The sequence below is a fragment of the Salminus brasiliensis genome, chromosome 2 (genome assembly GCF_030463535.1).
Source record: "Salminus brasiliensis chromosome 2, fSalBra1.hap2, whole genome shotgun sequence".
NCBI lineage: Eukaryota > Metazoa > Chordata > Actinopteri > Characiformes > Bryconidae > Salminus > Salminus brasiliensis.
In genome coordinates, this window is record NC_132879.1 from 18,237,541 (window position 1) to 18,255,077 (window position 17,537).

Below are 17,537 nucleotides of genomic sequence, written 5' to 3' on the forward strand. Positions count from 1 at the left end.
AATAATATTTGGTCAGTGGTCATATGATGGTCCCTTTCCTTGGATGGGGTACCATGTGTCTCATAAATTGTGAAGGGCCACAGTCAATAACTGTAAACCTACAAAGTACGGCAACAGAGTTATCTGCTAAAACGATGACTCACTGTCTCTTCTAGCCAGTTTTGGGTTCTTTCTTTATTCTCTTTCTTTTGTCATACAGGTCAGTGTCTGACATGTCCACTGAGGTGACCCAGTTCAGTGGAGGCCGTATGGGGCAGCGCTCTGAGCTCCACATGTCCTCCAGCTCCTTCTCCTCCTCCTCTCCATCCTCCTCCTCAAACGCCTACTCCATCAGATCCACACGGCTGCGAAAGGTCTCTCAGACCTCCAGGCTGCTTGAGGGTAAAGCCTAAACCAGAGATGCTACCTATGCAAGCCTTTAAACATTTAACTTTCCAAAGGGCATAGTGAACAATGCATTCTCTTTAAGAACAGATGTCAGAGGAAATAACAGATAGAGAATAGTAGAAGAATAGAAGTCAGAGGAAAACAGCCAGACCAATGCAACAGCTCCTGTGTGTTATTGAGCTTTAATTGGCTCTGACATTCTGAACCGAACCTGACTGCCAAACAAAATTCTGTCCCAGTCTCAACTTGTCTTAGGCAGTCATGGAAAGTGTCTGAACTGGTGAAGTGATTTATCTCAGAAGTAAGTGTGTTTGCCTGTAAAACACTGTATAACATTGAAGTAATTATAATAAACACTAATACAGTAAAAGGTAAGAAGAATGTATACAGGTTAAGTGCCAATTGTTTGTTGTCTAGTCCCTGTAGAGAAATATTGCCAATAGAATAGGACTCTGGCGCAAATAAACATGAACCTGTTGGCACCATGCCTAATGCAAGGAGTGGGCAACAGGGGTATAAGGTCACCTGCATTGAGCCGTGGAGCAGTGAAACTGTGTTCTCTGGAATGATGGTGCTTCAGTTACGTAGTTGAGGATAAGGTGGGCTGGTGATCATCCAGTGTCCCGACCTCACTTACACGCCAACAAAAACAGGATAAACCCTTTTTAATATCCTTCATTTCAGAAGAAACAATAAAATTGAAGACGTTGTCCCGAAACCTTTGTCCAAATTGTGTACAATATGTAAATGTGTTGCTTTTCGTGACTTCACAGTATTCACTGTTTTAGTCTTTTCTCCATCCTCAGAAGTCTTATTTTTGTTTTTAGAACATCTTTATGGTCACTAGATAATATGTGCTACACTATCTGGACACATGTATTGGTTTCATTCAGTCTCATTGCCACATGTGTGCAAAATCAAGCACCTAGCCATGCAGTCTGCCTTTACATACATTAGTAAAAGAGTGGGTCGTTCTAAAGAGCTCAGTGAATTCCAGTGTGTAACTTTAATAGGATGCCACCATTGCAACAAGTTAGCCGGAGAAATTTCTTCCCTCTTACATATTTCACCATCAAGGTGAATTTCGTCAAAGTGTTTAGGTACAACTGAAAAAGCAACTTTCCACAAAGTGTCAGACCATGAAATGTTACAGAGCGGGGTTGCTGAGTGCTTAGTGCTTTCAAACCTGAAACGCCTTTGGGTGTAGAATAGGATGTCATAAAAGCTCCTTTAGGTGCAATGTGTAGGTGTCCATGTTATGTATCTTGAATCTATGTGATTGATGAGGTTCATGCTGTTGTAGCAACAGTGTTTACTGCCAGGGTCTGTGTGATTCTGCACCATATGATAGCGAGTGACGCTCTCATTTTGATGTTCTTTCAAATCGATATTCATAGGCAATTCTTTTTTCACATCAAACCTGGCAGATGTTTAGCCAGCTCTGCTTTGGCTAAGCCTGCCTCCTTCTTATGCATGGCACTGACGGATTGAGTGGGATAATTATAATCAGATGGAACAACACACAGCCATGCAGTTTTGCTGGAAAGAAATATAAAAAAATTGTTCACAAACAACTCAACAAGCTTTTGGTTGCTGGAAGTTGGAAGGTACATTATGCTAGTTAAAATCTGTGTCGGCAAACAGTACATATTAAATTAATGGTTGTTGGTTGTTTGTGTTTGTATATATCGCAGGCTTGTTTGTTTTAATGTGTGTTTCCTACCACAGAGCAGTCAGGAGTGCAGCGTAAGATATCGGGTGTGATGGAGTCGTTTAGTCAGGTGCAGAAGAACTCTGAGATCCCTGCAGGAGAGAGCATCCCAGACTTTGAGGACAGACCTCGCCCCTTTACAGCTCAAGAAGGTGAGATAACCACAACCACAGTTCAACCAGAAAAGGCCTTGACTTGTCTGGAACTGCATGTGCAGCTAGTTGTATTGCATTATGTAATGTATGTATAATCTGGAACTTGGACACGGGTTTTACCAGATTTCCAGTTGATTTGACCCTCCTGACCTAAACATTAAGATCCCAAGTCAAAGTCTTTAACTGTGTGTTGTGGAAAGTCCACCAAAACCTTAGCCAGCACATAAAGCCATAGGTTGCCAACACCGTTTTATAAAGACATTTTTCAACAGAGGTCAGAAAAGGTTCATCAGGGTGTATTTAGTCTTTTAAGGTCTAAAAACCTGCTACCATGCATGCAACATATTCCTCATTAAACAGTCTCCGCTATATTGCAGGGGATAAAGCTGCTTTCAAAGCGAAAGTGTCTGGCAACCCCAAACCAACTGTGACCTGGGCCAGAGAGAGTGGCAAGCCATTGACAGAGGGTGCCAAGATCTTCTACGATGATATCTATGAGCAGTATGTGTTAAAGGTGAGAGAACAGCAAACTTCTGCTTGAAGGTTGTAGGAGGGTTCTTTAGGCGTTTTTTGGGTTGTGAATGTTTCTGATGGGAAGGTTGATCAGTGGGATCTCAACCGAGAACTGATGTCATTTTATCTATAATTTCAAAAGCTGCAGTGCAATTCATGATAAAAAGTCTCATATAGATAAATTCAAGGCCATCGCCTCTTCAGAAGAATACATTTACATTTACATTTACATTTACATTTGAGGCATTTAGTAGACGCTCTTATTCAGAGCGACTTACAAAAGTGCTTTGCTATTTACCCAAGAAAGACCTCAGCTAGTTAGAATAGACTAATAGTTCAAAGATACCTCTAAGCTTTAGACATTACTAAGCACAAGTCAATAAGGCGACCATAGTACTCTGCTATTCGTCCAAGTACTCTCTGAAGAGGTGGGTCTTCAGTCTGTGTTTGAAGACAGCGAGCAACTCTGCCGTTCGGACACCCAGGGGAAGCTCGTTCCACCACTTTGGTGTCAGGACAGAAAAAAGCCTGGACGCTTGTCTTCCACGGATTTTGAGGGATGGTGGGTCAAGCAGAGTCATACTTGAAGCTCGAAGGGCTCTTGGTGCGGATCGGCTTTTGACCATTGCCATCAAGTACGGAGGGGCTGGTCCTTTCTGGGCTTTGTAGGCCAGCATCAGGGTTTTGAATCGGATGCGGGCAACAGCTACAGGAAGCCAGTGAAGAGAATGCAGCAGAGGAGTGACATGGATCTCCAGATGTTGTACAGGAGAAGCTTCTGCAGCTTCTGATATTGCAAATCAGGGGAGCCATTAGACACAGCAAACATGTTGCGGTGCCCCACTAAAATCATGGCAGTAAAAATTATTTTTTTCATTTTGGATTGCTGAGGAAAGCTGCAGGACGCGGCAAGCAAATTCACCACAGCCACTACATTTCCCATAATTCTCTAGGGTCTTTTCAAAAGAAGAATGCCTGAAAACGTGTAAATGTTTAAAAGAAAGTTAGCCACACAACACAGAAGATAATGATAGCTAATAGCTATATGTTTTAGTAGCCTCTATAGCCTCTTGTAATCATATAACCTACCAAAAATAGCTTCATATTAGTCCACTAAGGCAAAGGCATTCATTTAACCAGCGTCAGTTGCATTAGCATAGGCTTTATTTATGCCTGCTTGTACAATGAGCATTGATAACACAGTATAGCCATTATAACAGCATAACTGTATTTCTGTAACAGTTCATAAGAGTATTCAACTGTTTAAAAGCTTGAGTCATCTACCTAACATGAATTGATGATGCAAAGACAAAATCGCAGATTAACATGTACTTTTATTCTGCGAAGAAACATTTTCATGCATGTGTAATATTAATACGTAATAATAATATGTAATAATTTAAAAATACATTATTTAATAATCATTATTATTGACATAGTAATAATATTAGCACTAACATATTATTAGTAGAAAGCAGTCATGCCCCTTTCAATTCTGTGTGTGCTCCAGTACAACAAGCAGCCTAGAAACAGCCCTTTTACACATGGTGTCATGGACCATTTAATAAGGTATAACATGGTATAAAGTTAAGGTTGCAAAATTTAGGCTGAGAAGTCAAGATCCTAATGCTCACATTGTGCATAACACCAAAATATATTTTTCTAAAAGTCCAATATTTTGTAAAGATGCATTGATATGATATTTAATTAGTGAGTGTAAATTAATCTGGATTGGTATCAACATTACATTAGCATCACACATGCCCATTGTTTCCTGGGCTTCTGTGTATTTGGTTCTAAAATTAATTTAAAAACATTGTCTCCCAAAGGCTGGCAATGACATCCATTTCTCAAATGAAGTGGATAATTGTCACTAATTTAGCACCATCTGTCTTAACCTTTCAGCAACATTTTCATTTATCAGGAAGAAAACATGGTTAACGTACACTTAATGTAAGCAGGAAGCACGTAAGCACTGTATGTTATTCCCATTCTGATGCCTTTAAAGAAGCTTAACTTGTTGTTGAGAAGTAATTAAGATTTAGATGTTGACATATGTATTGTATTCCACCATCTGGTTGATGAGAAGGGTGCCAACCATGCAGAAATAATCCCTAGATGTCATGCTGCTCCCTGTTGGTCATTAGTAATATTGCAACTTTTTTTCTGTGTTCATGTTTGTCCTTTTTAAGGTTCCTCTTCTTTTCTGATTCTAATTTTACATATTAGAATACATTCTTCACTTGATGTTGTAATGATTTCCCCAGATAAAAAACCTGACCATGGAGGATGCTGACGTGTACAAGTGTGTTGCATCTAATTGCCATGGAGATGCTATATACTCTGTCTCACTCGTTGTGACTGAAAGTAAGTCAGAAAGTACATTTTATTTAGTGTTCAAACTATTGCTATAAATAAGCAAAATGAACAAAGCATAAACACTATTTGGACAAAAGTATTGGGACACCTGCTCATTTATTGGTTCTTCCAAAAAAAATGAAGGGTACTAAAAGAGTTTATTCTATTCACCACCCCACCTCATCCCAAACTCCACACTTCATTGATGGAGCACCATCATTCCAGAGATCACAGTTTTACTTCTCTGACCCATGCCTGGCATGGTGCCAATAGCTTCAGGTTTATCTTCTACAGAGAGTACTTTTCTCCATGGACTAGACAAGCTGTGTGTGTGCCTTTGCACATCGGTGTAGCTGAAGTAGCTGAATACATTCAGAAGAGGTGTCCTCAAACATTTGGACACATAGTGTATTACCACCAAACATTCTTAAAAGCAAAATTTGCTAAATAGGTCTTCATTTGAAAGCACGGGTCTAGACAAAAAACTTTCATTGGTGTAGAACATTTTGGAGGTTAGCTAAATTAGAAAAGTGGTTATTTAAAGAACTTTGTATTAGTGGATCTTTAGGGATCCAGAAGTGCCAAGCAACCATTTTCAGTATTCATTAACTACTATAAATGTTTTTTGGTTTTTTTTCTTGTCCCCTCCCAAGATCCAGCGCTGGACTTCAAGAAAAAGCTGAAGAAACGGTATGATTTCTGAATCAGTCATGTTTTCTGCTTTGCAGATATAAACTACAGGATAATACGTTACGAATTTTCCAGTCTGGAAGCCTTTGCAGCAGTATATTTTAGTCCAAAACCAGGCATAACCCCTAACCCTAATCCTGACTCCACCCATAAGCATATTTGTGTTTATATCTGTCAGCTGAGTTTTAGAGCTTCTCTACAGTTTGTTAATAATCTCAGCAAAAACGCAGAACGATTAATTAAGACATGCATACATTACCTCTCACCATCTGTTCTACTGCATATGCTTTTTGGCAAGTCCTTGCCATGGAGGATGTGCCGTATGTTTCACGAGCATTCCTGAAAGGTGGTCCTGTGCTACAGGAGTGTTGAAAAACGGGAGAAGAAGCCTCCCACTGAGGAGGAGATGCTGAAGATTCTATCTGGGGCCGATAAAAAAGACTACGAGCGCATCTGCGCCGAGTATGGCTTCACTGACTTCAGAGGAATCCTCAAGAAACTCAAAGAGATGAAGAAGAAAGTGGATGTGGAAGTGGGTATCAAGCGCAAGTGGTAGGACAGTCACAAGTGCAGCATGTTGTTTTTTATAGCTGACACTCGTTTTAAGGCGTAATCAGTGTATCACCATGTGAACATTTCTATCAGTGATGTTTAATTGATCAGTCAGGCTGATTGCTTTCTGTTGCCAGATGGTCCGAGTTTTGAAACCTTTGGAGAATATAACAGCGAAGGAGGACTCTAATGTAGTTTTTGACACTATTCTGGAGTTGAAAGATCCGAATATCAAGATGTTGTGGTTTAAGGTAAATGTACATCTGTCTGTCGTTACAGCTGTTGACTTCTGTAACTCTGTATAAAGACCTTCTCTTATACACCTCTGTTACAAATCTTAATCTTTTGTTGCACCTTTATTTCTTGTATCGCTAGTGTAAACTGATATTATTTATCTCAGCAATAAGTGTTTAATGCACTTGGGAGTTTTTACTTGTTATCTGTATTTATTGTAATATTAATGTTTTACTGAGTAAATTAACACTTCAGATAAGGAGCTTTATTATTCTTATTCTCACAGGTGTCTAAAACACACACACACACACACACTCACACACACATAGATAGATAGATAGATAGATAGATAGATAGATAGATATAAAATTAATCACTGAAGATGACAAATATTGCATTAATGTAGTCTGTGTGTACTCTTTTGTTATTCAGGGCGACGAGCTGCTGCGGATTCAGTACTCTCTTGGGAAGTATGAAGTTAAACAGCTGGGTACTAAGCACATGCTGTGCATCTCCAGTGTGTGCCTAGCAGACTCTGGAACATACACTCTAAAAGTTGGAGACAAGATCCTGTCTGCCAAGCTGACTGTCTTAGGCACGTATCGCTCAGCATATAACAGCATAACTTCATATTTAAAACTCACGGCAGTCAAATACAGAGAGTGCCAAAGACATTGTGCTGCACAACGTCAGATGAAGCAATGTCACTGTCTCATCACCCTCTCCTTTCGCTCTCCTCTTCCGTTTTATCTCATCCCTTCACCCCTTTTTCTCTCCAACGCTAGATGAGCCTTTGAAGTTCCTGACAGATCTGAAGCCCTTGCGAGTGACAGAGAGACAGACTGCTGTGTTTGAGGTGCATCTCTCCAAGAGGGCTGACACCCCTCTGGTGTGGAAGTTTAAAGGGAAGGAGCTAAAGCGAGATGAGAAGTTCGACGTGTGCGTGTCTGAGGACGGCCTGACTTACACTCTAAAGATCAAGGACGTACGTCCCAGCGACACAGGAGACTTTACCATCAGCATTGGCGATTTGACCACTACAGCCCCACTCTTTATTGAACGTAAGAGACCATGTACTTTTGGAGTCACATGTTACCATTTTTTCAAAATATGAGTGTTGAGGTAGCCGTTTTCAGCTCTACCATGAATACGTTCCTCAATGAATCACCTCTAGTATTCAATAATATCAACATATACAGAGTATATTTAAATATTGTAAACACACAGCACACAATAATTATGTTTTAGATGTTCTATTCAATGATTATGAAAGTATTTTGTAGGAATAAGAAACAACTATTGTGACAGTCCACCATGGACACTTTGAAGATGATCACCTTGTCTTTAACTAACATGATGTCTGAATATTAGAGTGAATGATTCTTTGCTCTCTAAACCTAAACATAAATCTACCCTAACCTTAAAGCTTAAACTTAAAATTAGAATTTAGAAAAAGAGAGCATCAGACCATCTATTTGTGTTCTCTGATGAATTCTTGCTTTTCACTAGGAATCCCCATTAAGTTTGTGAGTCATCTGAAGAACGTAAGAGTGAAGGAGAAAGGCATGACCAGACTGGAGGCTGAGATGAGCTCCAAGGATGTTCAGGTGAGGTGGCTGAAGGATGGAAGAGACATCACTAACAACCCACGCTACATCTTCATGAGAGAAGGCAAGAGGGCTGAGCTCATCATAGAAGACTGTGACCTGGAGGACAGTGGCGAATACTCCATCATCTGCACACAGGATAACGACAGCAATAAATATGTCAGCTCCTCCAACCTCACTGTGGAAGGTAAAGGGCCAGAGAAATTTGGTGTCGTGTGAGTTTTTACTGTTTACAAAATATATGATATGGATCTGTGGATGGATGGAGGAATGTATGTTTGGATGAGTGAGAGACTGAATGAAGGGATGGGTGGGTGGATAGTCATTAGTGGAGGGAAGGATGGGTGGATGGATGGATAGATGAATTAGTTGCAGACTGAATGAATGGAAGGATTTGCGAATGGGTGGATGGATGGATCAATGAAAGAATGAATGAATGGAGAGGTGGGTGGATGGATGATCAGTAAAAGAAGAAAATAAATGGAGGGAGGTGTGGGTGGATGGATCAGTGAAAGAATGAATGAAGGGATGTACAGGTGGATGGATGAATAGATCAATCAAAGTATTAATAAATAGAGGAATGGATGGGTGGATGGATGAAATGATCAGTGAAAGAATAAGTAAATGGATGGAGGGATGAATGATTAGTGAAAGAATGAATAAATGGAGGGATGGGATAGGTAGATGGATGAGGGAATCAGTAAAAGAATGAAAGGATGGATGAATGGATCAGCTAAAGAATAATGAACGGAGGAATGGATGGGTGGGCGGATGAATGCATCAATGAAGGAATTAATAAATGGAGGGATGATTAGTGAAAGAACAAATAAAGGGATGGATGGGTGGGTGAATAAATGGGTGGACTGATGGACGAATGGGTTGAATGACAGATACAGTATACCAATGAATGGATTCAATGGTTCTCAGCTCTTTTCTTGTTTCCATTCTCTTTGTGTAAATGTGTAAAGAGCGCTTTGCCACAGTGAAGAGTGGCATGTCAGATGTTCAGTGTCCCTCAAGCTCACCCACAGAACTCTCTGTGGTTCTGGATGATGAGAAGGTAGATGGCATCTGGCTAAAAGATGGAAAAGAGGTACAAGGCTTTTATCAGTACAATCATGCACCACTCGGTTTAAAAGGAGCTCCAGAATGAGTTAGAGTGTATGTGTGTGCGTCTCTGCAGATCACAGATCTGAGAGGGGTGCAGGTGGTGAAGCAAGGTGCTGTTCATAAGCTGCTCATCAGTAATGTGGGAGATGAACACGAAGGCCAGTACACCTTCAGAGCGAAAGGAGCCGAGAGCGAGGCAGTGCTGAATATTGCCAGTAAGACTGACTGATGGCATATGATGGCATAGCAGAGCCAACACCACCTCACAGTTAGATGTGAGACACTGTCTCTAATAACAGTGTAGTCACACATTCATAAACATGTAGGAACAGTATAACTACTGCCGATCTATTCACTGTTACAGATGCATTACAGTAGTAGGCCTTGTGTAACTGCACATGTGGCTCCACTTCAGTTTTGACTCATACAGTTATACAAGTTTATTGCAATACCTGTAACAGGAACAACCGATCAATACCAGCGCACTGATAAATCTGATCTCTCTAGATCCCCCTGTTATTGATCCCACTTTGCTGGAGATGCTCTCCAGCCAGCCGGTGACAGTGAAAGCTTGGGAGACGGCCACCATCAAGATCCCTTTCAAGGGTAAACCTGCACCCAAAGTGACGTGGTACAGGGATGGGCTGGAGCTGGTGGAAAACAGCCGAGCAGTGGTGGAGCGGGATGGAGACTCCAGCTCGTTAGTGCTTCATAAGTGTGTCAGAGAGGACAGTGGAACCGTCATGCTCAGGCTGAAGAGTGACTGTGGATCAGCCAGTGCCACCGTGCAGCTGAATGTGATTGGTGAGCTCATGTAAAAATGAAATGTACTGAGTTACACTGACAGTAAATATTTTAAATATTTAATAATTACTGTAGTATTTCAGGGGTTTGTAAAGAAGTGCATGGCTAAGGCAAGCCAGGACATAACTGCAGGCCTCTGAAAGGAAATTAGATTAATGTTCTGTGTGAAATTACTTTAGTGTTCCTCTTAGTTGCAAAAGAGGTGTTTCTAAAGTAAGGCACACAAGAAACATGAGCTCACATATAAGAAGTCCTTAGAGTGTTCAGGCCCACTAATTTCACTAAGAGATGTCCTTCTATTGCTCTTCAGACCATCCTAAACCACCACAGGGTAAAGTAGACTTTCTGGAATGTAGCGGCAAATGCATTACAATGAAGTGGAAAGCACCGCGAGACAACGGGGGCAAAAAGGTGACCAGCTTCATCATTGAGAGGCGCATGACTGGAAAGAAGTCGTGGATCAAGGTCGGAGAGGTGGATGGAGAAACTACCACCTTCTGTAATGACATGGTGGAGGAGGGGAAGCCATACCAGTACCGCATTAGAGCAGTCAACTCACAGGGTATGAGCGACCCTCTGGAGACAGAGCAGGTGCATGCTGGAGAACCCATTGGTGAGTGCCAGTAGCACAGCATACAACACACACTGCTTGTCAAAAAGCAGGGTTTAAAAGCTAGGCACATATTGACACAGCGATACAATTTCAAATCATTATTTAGCCAAAATTTCATCTCAATAGTAAGAAAAACATTAAGAAAAATATAAAAGTAAGAGTTAAAATGAAGTTCAGCAAAAGAACTAATAAAAAATATATATTAGTTGATGGTTTTAATAATAATTTTAAAACTTATATATGGTATAATCTGCCATATTATTCTAAAAAATACATAAATAACAACAAATAAACAATAAATTCAACAAATAATCAATAAAAAGTAACATAAAAAAAATAAGTGCATTAAACTGTGCAGGAGTGTGTCCAAGAGTCCTATAAAGCACAATTGGCTGGGTGGGTCGAATATCCTTCCCTCTCCCTATCACTCAGCGTGATCCTAGCTAGTGTGGGCATCTGTTAGCTCATGTAACAGAACTGACAGCTAGTGTTAAACTGCATGTTAGGCTGACCAATGACATTGCATTAGCCCTTACTTCCTCAGCACTGGTGGCATTATGCAACAGGGGAGTTCTAGCTACTGGGTGGGATTTGAAAAGGACTAAATTGGGTAGAAATTGGGGGGAATAATTTTTAACATTTTCAACAGTATTTCCAGTAACAATCTTATTTGTAAGTTGCATGTATAAGTGACTCTTCAGTAAAAATTTAGGAGGCGTATCTCTGAATATTACTGGGCAAACTCTTAACCTAATATTGGGGTCGAACAATAATTACTTTCCATTAAAAGACTAAAAGTCCAATTAAGGCAAAAAGCAATAGCTATTCTATGTTACCAAAACTACATTTTATTATTTAGAATATTTCTATAGAAAGTATTTTCATAGCAGTATTTCTTTATTTTCTGTGTCTTAAAACATTTGACAGCATCATAAGTCGCATAAGTCGCATAGGTCTCCAAAACTAATTTTAGTGAGTAAAATTATAATTCAACACTGTTGATAGCTGGACAGCACCTTTTACAATAATGTCTACAATAATAACTGATTTGCAATAACTCTTCTTCTTGATCAGAGCCTCCTGGTCTGGTCCCTCAGCCCCAGATCAGTGATGTGACTAAAGATTCGGTCACAGTGACATGGGCTACTCCGGCCCAGGATGGCGGTGCCCCTGTTCTGGGTTACATAGTGGAACGTAGAAAGAAAGGCAGCAGCATGTGGGTGTCCATAAGCAAGGAACTAATCCAAGGTAAAAAAGTAATTCTCTCATTGAAAGAATCACTCAAAACAGCTACACCCTAGAATAGTAGTCCAGACTACAAAGGAACAGTTCAGTTCATCTGCCTGACCTTTATAAATGAGAAATACACCATCAGTGGACGTCAGGACTGCAACACATGATCCATTGTCTCTTTCCAGATACAAAGTGTGCAGTAGATGATCTAGTGGAGGATATGGAGTATGAGTTCAGAGTGACTGCTGTTAACAGAGCTGGAGAGGGGACTCCTAGTACATCCAATGCAGTGCTGGCCAAGGATCCCACACGTGAGCTTTGCACTGCTATGAATGCTGCACTCTGAAATGGAAAAAAAGTGTTAAGAAAGGTTTCAGGATTTTTTTTAAAGGAATTACAAGTTGTAGAGGAACTTTTTGACTCGATTCCTTTTACAGTAATGGTGACAAGAGCCAGGGATTGTAACACAAATATTGCCTATTAATATCTTATCAACTGTTACCACCAATGGATCTTTTAAATGTAATATTTAATGTTGTTACTGATAAAAAAGTGGTAAATCTAAGAAACTAGGATTTCTTCATTTTGTTTTACAGCACCCTGTTCCTACCTCTCCACCACGAATGGGTTTTATTAGAATAGACCATAGTACTCTTAAACCTATTATAAAATAATGTATCAGACAAGGCAATCCAGGCATTTGTAATGGATCAAATATCAGCTTTTAAGGTTCTGATCTACCTCAGATCCTTAGGTTTGCTGTAGCAGAGTGCAATCTAGTATCCTCTAGGCACCATTAATAGATATGATCCACAACTGCTGCAGATGAACTTCTCAGTATCTAGTTCCAGCTTTTAAGGGTGTTGAACATGTCTAGTACCTAGGTGGTGACCTCTCTGAACAATTCTGTCTCTGTGCAAAACTGCTAAAAATCTCTACTGAAAAAGCATTGGAACATAAAGGCACCAATATGGTTCCTTAGAGTGATTCTATAGAAGAACTACTGTTGACTGCCAAGAGATCATTCCAATGGATGGTTCTTTAAAGACCTGTCTTTGTAAATAAAATGTGCACATATGAAGAACCTTTACTAAGTTTAAAGAACTTCCACATAATGTATCAGGTTCTGTACCAATTCACTTTTTTCCTAGAACCAATATCCAATATATTTTGTTGCATCTATAATAATTGTACTAACAATGATATTGTACAGTTATGTGTAAGCTAAAATTGAAGAGAGCATATGAACACTCTCTCCCTATCAGGTGCCCCTGGTCTGGTTGGGAACCTCCATGTTATAGACTCCTCTAACACCTCTATCTCACTGGCCTGGTGTCTTCCTGAGCTGGGAGACAACCCCACTGGTTATATCCTAGAGGTGCGTCCTGAAGATGGGAAGGATTGGACTAAATGCACCAAGATTCCTATCACCGGCACCTCCTACAATGTTGGTGGCCTGCAAGAGCGGATGAAGTACTTCTTCCGCATCAGAGCTGTTAATGAGGGGGGCATTGGAGAACCAATAGAGCTGGAGCATGGAGTTCTGGCAATGCCACCACCAGGTGATATGTTAAGAGCGAAAGAAAGAACTTTGGTCTGCTGTGAAAAGAAAAAGTGGTTCTCCAGATGCATTACTGCCACTAAGCTGTTATCGTTATTATGTGCAGATCCCCCAAAGTTTGATCCCCAGGGCAAGGTGAAGAATCAGATGGTAGTGCGTGCTGGGTGTACACTCTGTATTCCTGTGTCCTTCACTGTAAGTGTTTCTTGTGAGCTCTTTTGTTTACCAAAAGGGCATCTTAATCCAACCATGACCAAGGTTCATTAATTCAGTGAACCATTGAGTCAGACTTAGCAAGTGTGAACAGTGATGTGATGGTTGGTGTGGCACAACAGATCACACCACTACCTGCCAGTGAGCTACCACACCATGAGGGAGACTGGGGTTTGATTCCCGGTCTGGGTGACTATGCTGTGCTACACCAATAAGAGTCCTTGGGCATGACTCCCAACAGAACATTGGCCCACCTCTGTAATACGAGTAACCTGGATAAGAGCGTCAGCTAAATGCCATATATATCATGTGAGACAACAGCATGTTCAAGAACTAACTCCAGTATTTCTCTCCTTCTCCAGATGTCACCTGGCTAAAGGATGGTGTTCTAACCAGAGATCGGGAGGTCATCACTAAGGGGAAAAACCATTCTCAGTTCATGATCACCTCTTGTCAGCGCTCTGATTCTGGAGTCTATCGGATTAACATCTGCAACGGCTGCGGGGAGGTCCACTACGACATCAACGTCCATGTCACTGGTACTCATGTCTTTATATTCTGAAACCATCAGTAGATGTAACCATACTGAAGACTGCATGATAACTTTGGCTCTTCTTTTCATGGTTTCTCAGATGCTCCTCGTCCTCCTAAGAACTTGCGTCTGGTAGAGGAGGTACAGGGCACGGTGACCCTGCAGTGGGACCACACTCCTGACCTGACTGACGATGAGCACACTCATTATATTATCCTCAAGAGAGACACCAGTACGACCACCTGGTTCACAGCTGCTGAGCGTGTCTTCAGCAGAAAGTACACCGTCACTGGCCTGTTTCCTGGCCGCAAGTACTACTTCCGAGTCATCGCACGCAATCTCATTGGGGACAGTGATCCTCTGGACTCAAAAGAGCCTTTTACCATTGAGAAAGAACATGGTAAGGCTAAAAGTGGTTAATGCAGTTCAGTGCTAAAGCTTTTTAATTGTGCAACCGTACAGTATAAACAGGCTCAGTTGTATTTAAGTGGAATTCCACTGATTTCTTTGTCTGTATAATTCAATGTGTAAGATGTAAACATGTCATTCAGAGAGGTTCGATGTAAAATAGGGCATTGTAGAGAAACTCACCAAGTCAGAATTGTTCCCCATGGAGGTAAACAATGCAGATGTAGACATCTGACATGTTCAATATCTCTAACACAGGGGTGTCCAATCTTATCTGCAAAGGTCTGGTGTGTCTGCAGGTTTTCAATTCAGTCAAGCCAGAGTGCATTTGATCAGTTATTTGAAGACAGAGAGTCAGGTGTGCTCTGGCTTTGAATGAAAACCAGTGCTAACAGATACGTTGCCTGTCGCTTCATACATTATTTGATTTATGGCCCAATCACACCTGGCATTAACATGTGTCCTAGGTACTCCTAGGATACTTTTTTTCGATTGAAATACTGAGCTGAAATCTTGAAAATCACATGGTGGCATTAATGTGACACAATATTCTACCTTTTGTGCCTCTGGTTTAAAGTACAAGTAGCCAAAGTATCGTCACTCTGATCACGTGCTTCTCTTATAGTAAACAGTTTGTGCTCTGCAACGGTACTCTTAAAAATAAAGATGCTTCTTTGAGTAATACCATAGAAGACTCACATTCGGGTCCATAAATAAAAGCATGTTTGTAAAAGAAAACTGTGAGTATACACAATCTTACATTATTTAAGATCATTTTTGTCTGAGGAACCTTTATTTGATTTAAAGGTACTTAACCAATTTCAAGATTCTTCACACTCTCACATTTCTATTACAATGATGGTTCTTTATTAAACCAAATGTGGGTCTTCTTTTGCATCAAATAACCATCTAAAATGTAGCAGCATTAAATGTACTTTGCACATTCATGTAGGATGTTCTGCATGGTTTAGAGCCTTTACACAAAGGCAATTCGTGACTGCTAATATACCTATAGTTGTGAAATCCTGCTGTTCTGGACTAGTTTTCTCCCCTTCAATGACGCACTCAAAAGCCAACAGCTCTTCTACATCTTCTACCAGGCTCATGGCCACTAAAACCATGCACACATGTGTAGCATTTGACCTTCAGAAATCAGTGTTGTCAGGGCTGTTTTGTGTCTGCTTACTTTTACACATTTTAACACCCAAACTACCTTTCCAGAAAACATCACCTTACACGTGAAACCATTCACCCCTAAGCATCATGAGGTCAAGCCAGGGATCCTTTTGCCCCTGAAGAACCATGCTGTGCGCTGCGGAAACGACTGCACCATGAGCTGTGCCTTCTTTGGCTTCCCCATGCCGCAGGTGACCTGGTTTAAGGAGGACTTGAGTATTTCAGACAGCCCTCGCTACTGGCAGAGCAGCGCTGATGGAGTCTGCACCCTCACCATCCCCACCTGCACAGTCAAGGACAGCGGAGAGTACACCTTGCTGGTGGAGAATAAGCTAGGGAAGGCCGAGTGCAAGTGCAGCCTTGTGGTCTTCGGTATGTAGGTCACAAAAACGCATCACATTGCATTTTAGCTTTAGAAGACCAGCTTAAGTGCATGCTACTTTTTTACAGTTTAATTGTAGATTAGTTGGACTGATTGTTCCTTAGATTGTGCAGCTCCCAAATGAACAGACCTTCACGTTAGAACTTTCATTTGAATTTTCATTTCCTCTTTGCTGCAGATAAAGATGATAACAGACTGCTGGAGCGCCTGACTCAGGACTCTAGGAAAGACAAGCTCATCATCTAAGGAGAGCACAAAGCCAAAGCACATGTCTAGATTTCTCTGTGGTTCTGCATAATCAATGAAAAGCACATCTTATCTCATTGTTCTCAGCTGTTTGAGAAGCATGTAATTGGAAAATTATAAAAAAGTATAAAAAACAAAGCAGGTTTTTTTAGTTTTGTAAAATTCATATTATCAAAAATGGAAGATAAAAGAGTAAAGAGAAGAGATATTGAATCTAATGATTTATCTAGGATTAGTTAATCACTCACAATCACAATGAATTACATATTATCCCCAAATGTTTACATTTGGAAGCTTCAGAAAAGTCAGTGGGAGTTAAGAAAGAGGCTGCAATTGGGGTCTGTGAAGCTACATAGCTGATTTAGCATGTGCTTTAGCACTGCAGGCTGTGTGACATGAAGAAAAACTTTCATAGTGGGAGCATCCTATTCACTTGAACATGATACAATGGAAAACGATGCTTACGCAACCCTGTATCCACCTTATTTTCCTTTAAACCACGGGGTGGTCATCTTTGTTTATTTTGTGTAGAACAGTGGGTCTGTAGAAATACAAAATGAGTAGTGTATTATAAGAGGAGAATTTTGACAGTGTGACAGTGTAAGAGTGTTACGAACACAACCCAAGAAGTTGTGAAGAATGTTGTGGAGCACCATACACAATAACTTCCACCACCTTCCAAAGGGGGCAGTGGTGGCTCAGCGGTTAGAGCGCCGGGCTATCGATAACAAGGTTGTGGGTTGGATTCCCGGGTTTGGCAAGCTGTTGGGCCCTTGAGCAAGGCCCTTTACTCTCTCTGCTCCCTGGGCGCTGATGTTGGCTGCCCACCGCTCTAGGTGTGTGTGTTCACTACCACAGATGGGTCAAATGCAGCGGACACATTTCGCTGTACAGTGACAAATGCATGCACCTTTACCTTTTTAGAAGAGGAAATGCATGTATGGTTCTTCTTTGGATATGGTAGCACTGTCTCACAAAACTCAGTTGTTGTTGTTTTTTTGTTGTGTTGAAAAGCTAGTTAACTCTGCCCTGAATAGCTTTAAAAAGCGTCA

General features: G+C 40.9%; 1 protein-coding gene across 1 annotated transcript; it reads left to right on the forward strand.

The window, feature by feature from the left end:
* The first annotated feature begins 212 nt into the window (after positions 1-212).
* On the forward strand, positions 213-16,485 carry LOC140549630 (immunoglobulin superfamily member 22-like). Its single transcript, XM_072673379.1, has 22 exons — positions 213-381; positions 2,116-2,250; positions 2,631-2,767; positions 5,034-5,133; positions 5,778-5,814; positions 6,178-6,346; positions 6,504-6,617; positions 7,033-7,195; positions 7,386-7,661; positions 8,110-8,394; positions 9,176-9,300; positions 9,391-9,532; positions 9,825-10,121; positions 10,432-10,734; positions 11,809-11,982; positions 12,153-12,278; positions 13,233-13,529; positions 13,635-13,723; positions 14,085-14,280; positions 14,374-14,673; positions 15,903-16,229; positions 16,418-16,485. Exons 1-22 carry the CDS (start codon positions 213-215, stop codon positions 16,483-16,485), a joined length of 4,029 nt encoding a protein of 1,342 aa, XP_072529480.1.
* The last annotated feature ends 1,052 nt before the right edge of the window (positions 16,486-17,537 follow it).

Bases quoted from the DNA above. Each gene is read 5' to 3' on its own strand.
- LOC140549630 (XM_072673379.1), top strand. From the start codon at position 213: ATGTCCACTGAGGTGACCCAGTTCAGTGGAGGCCGTATGGGGCAGCGC. The intron at 2,251-2,630 runs GTGAGATAACCA...GCTATATTGCAG, and splicing joins CCCCTTTACAGCTCAAGAAG to GGGATAAAGCTGCTTTCAAA. The intron at 6,618-7,032 runs GTAAATGTACAT...TTTGTTATTCAG, and splicing joins TCAAGATGTTGTGGTTTAAG to GGCGACGAGCTGCTGCGGAT.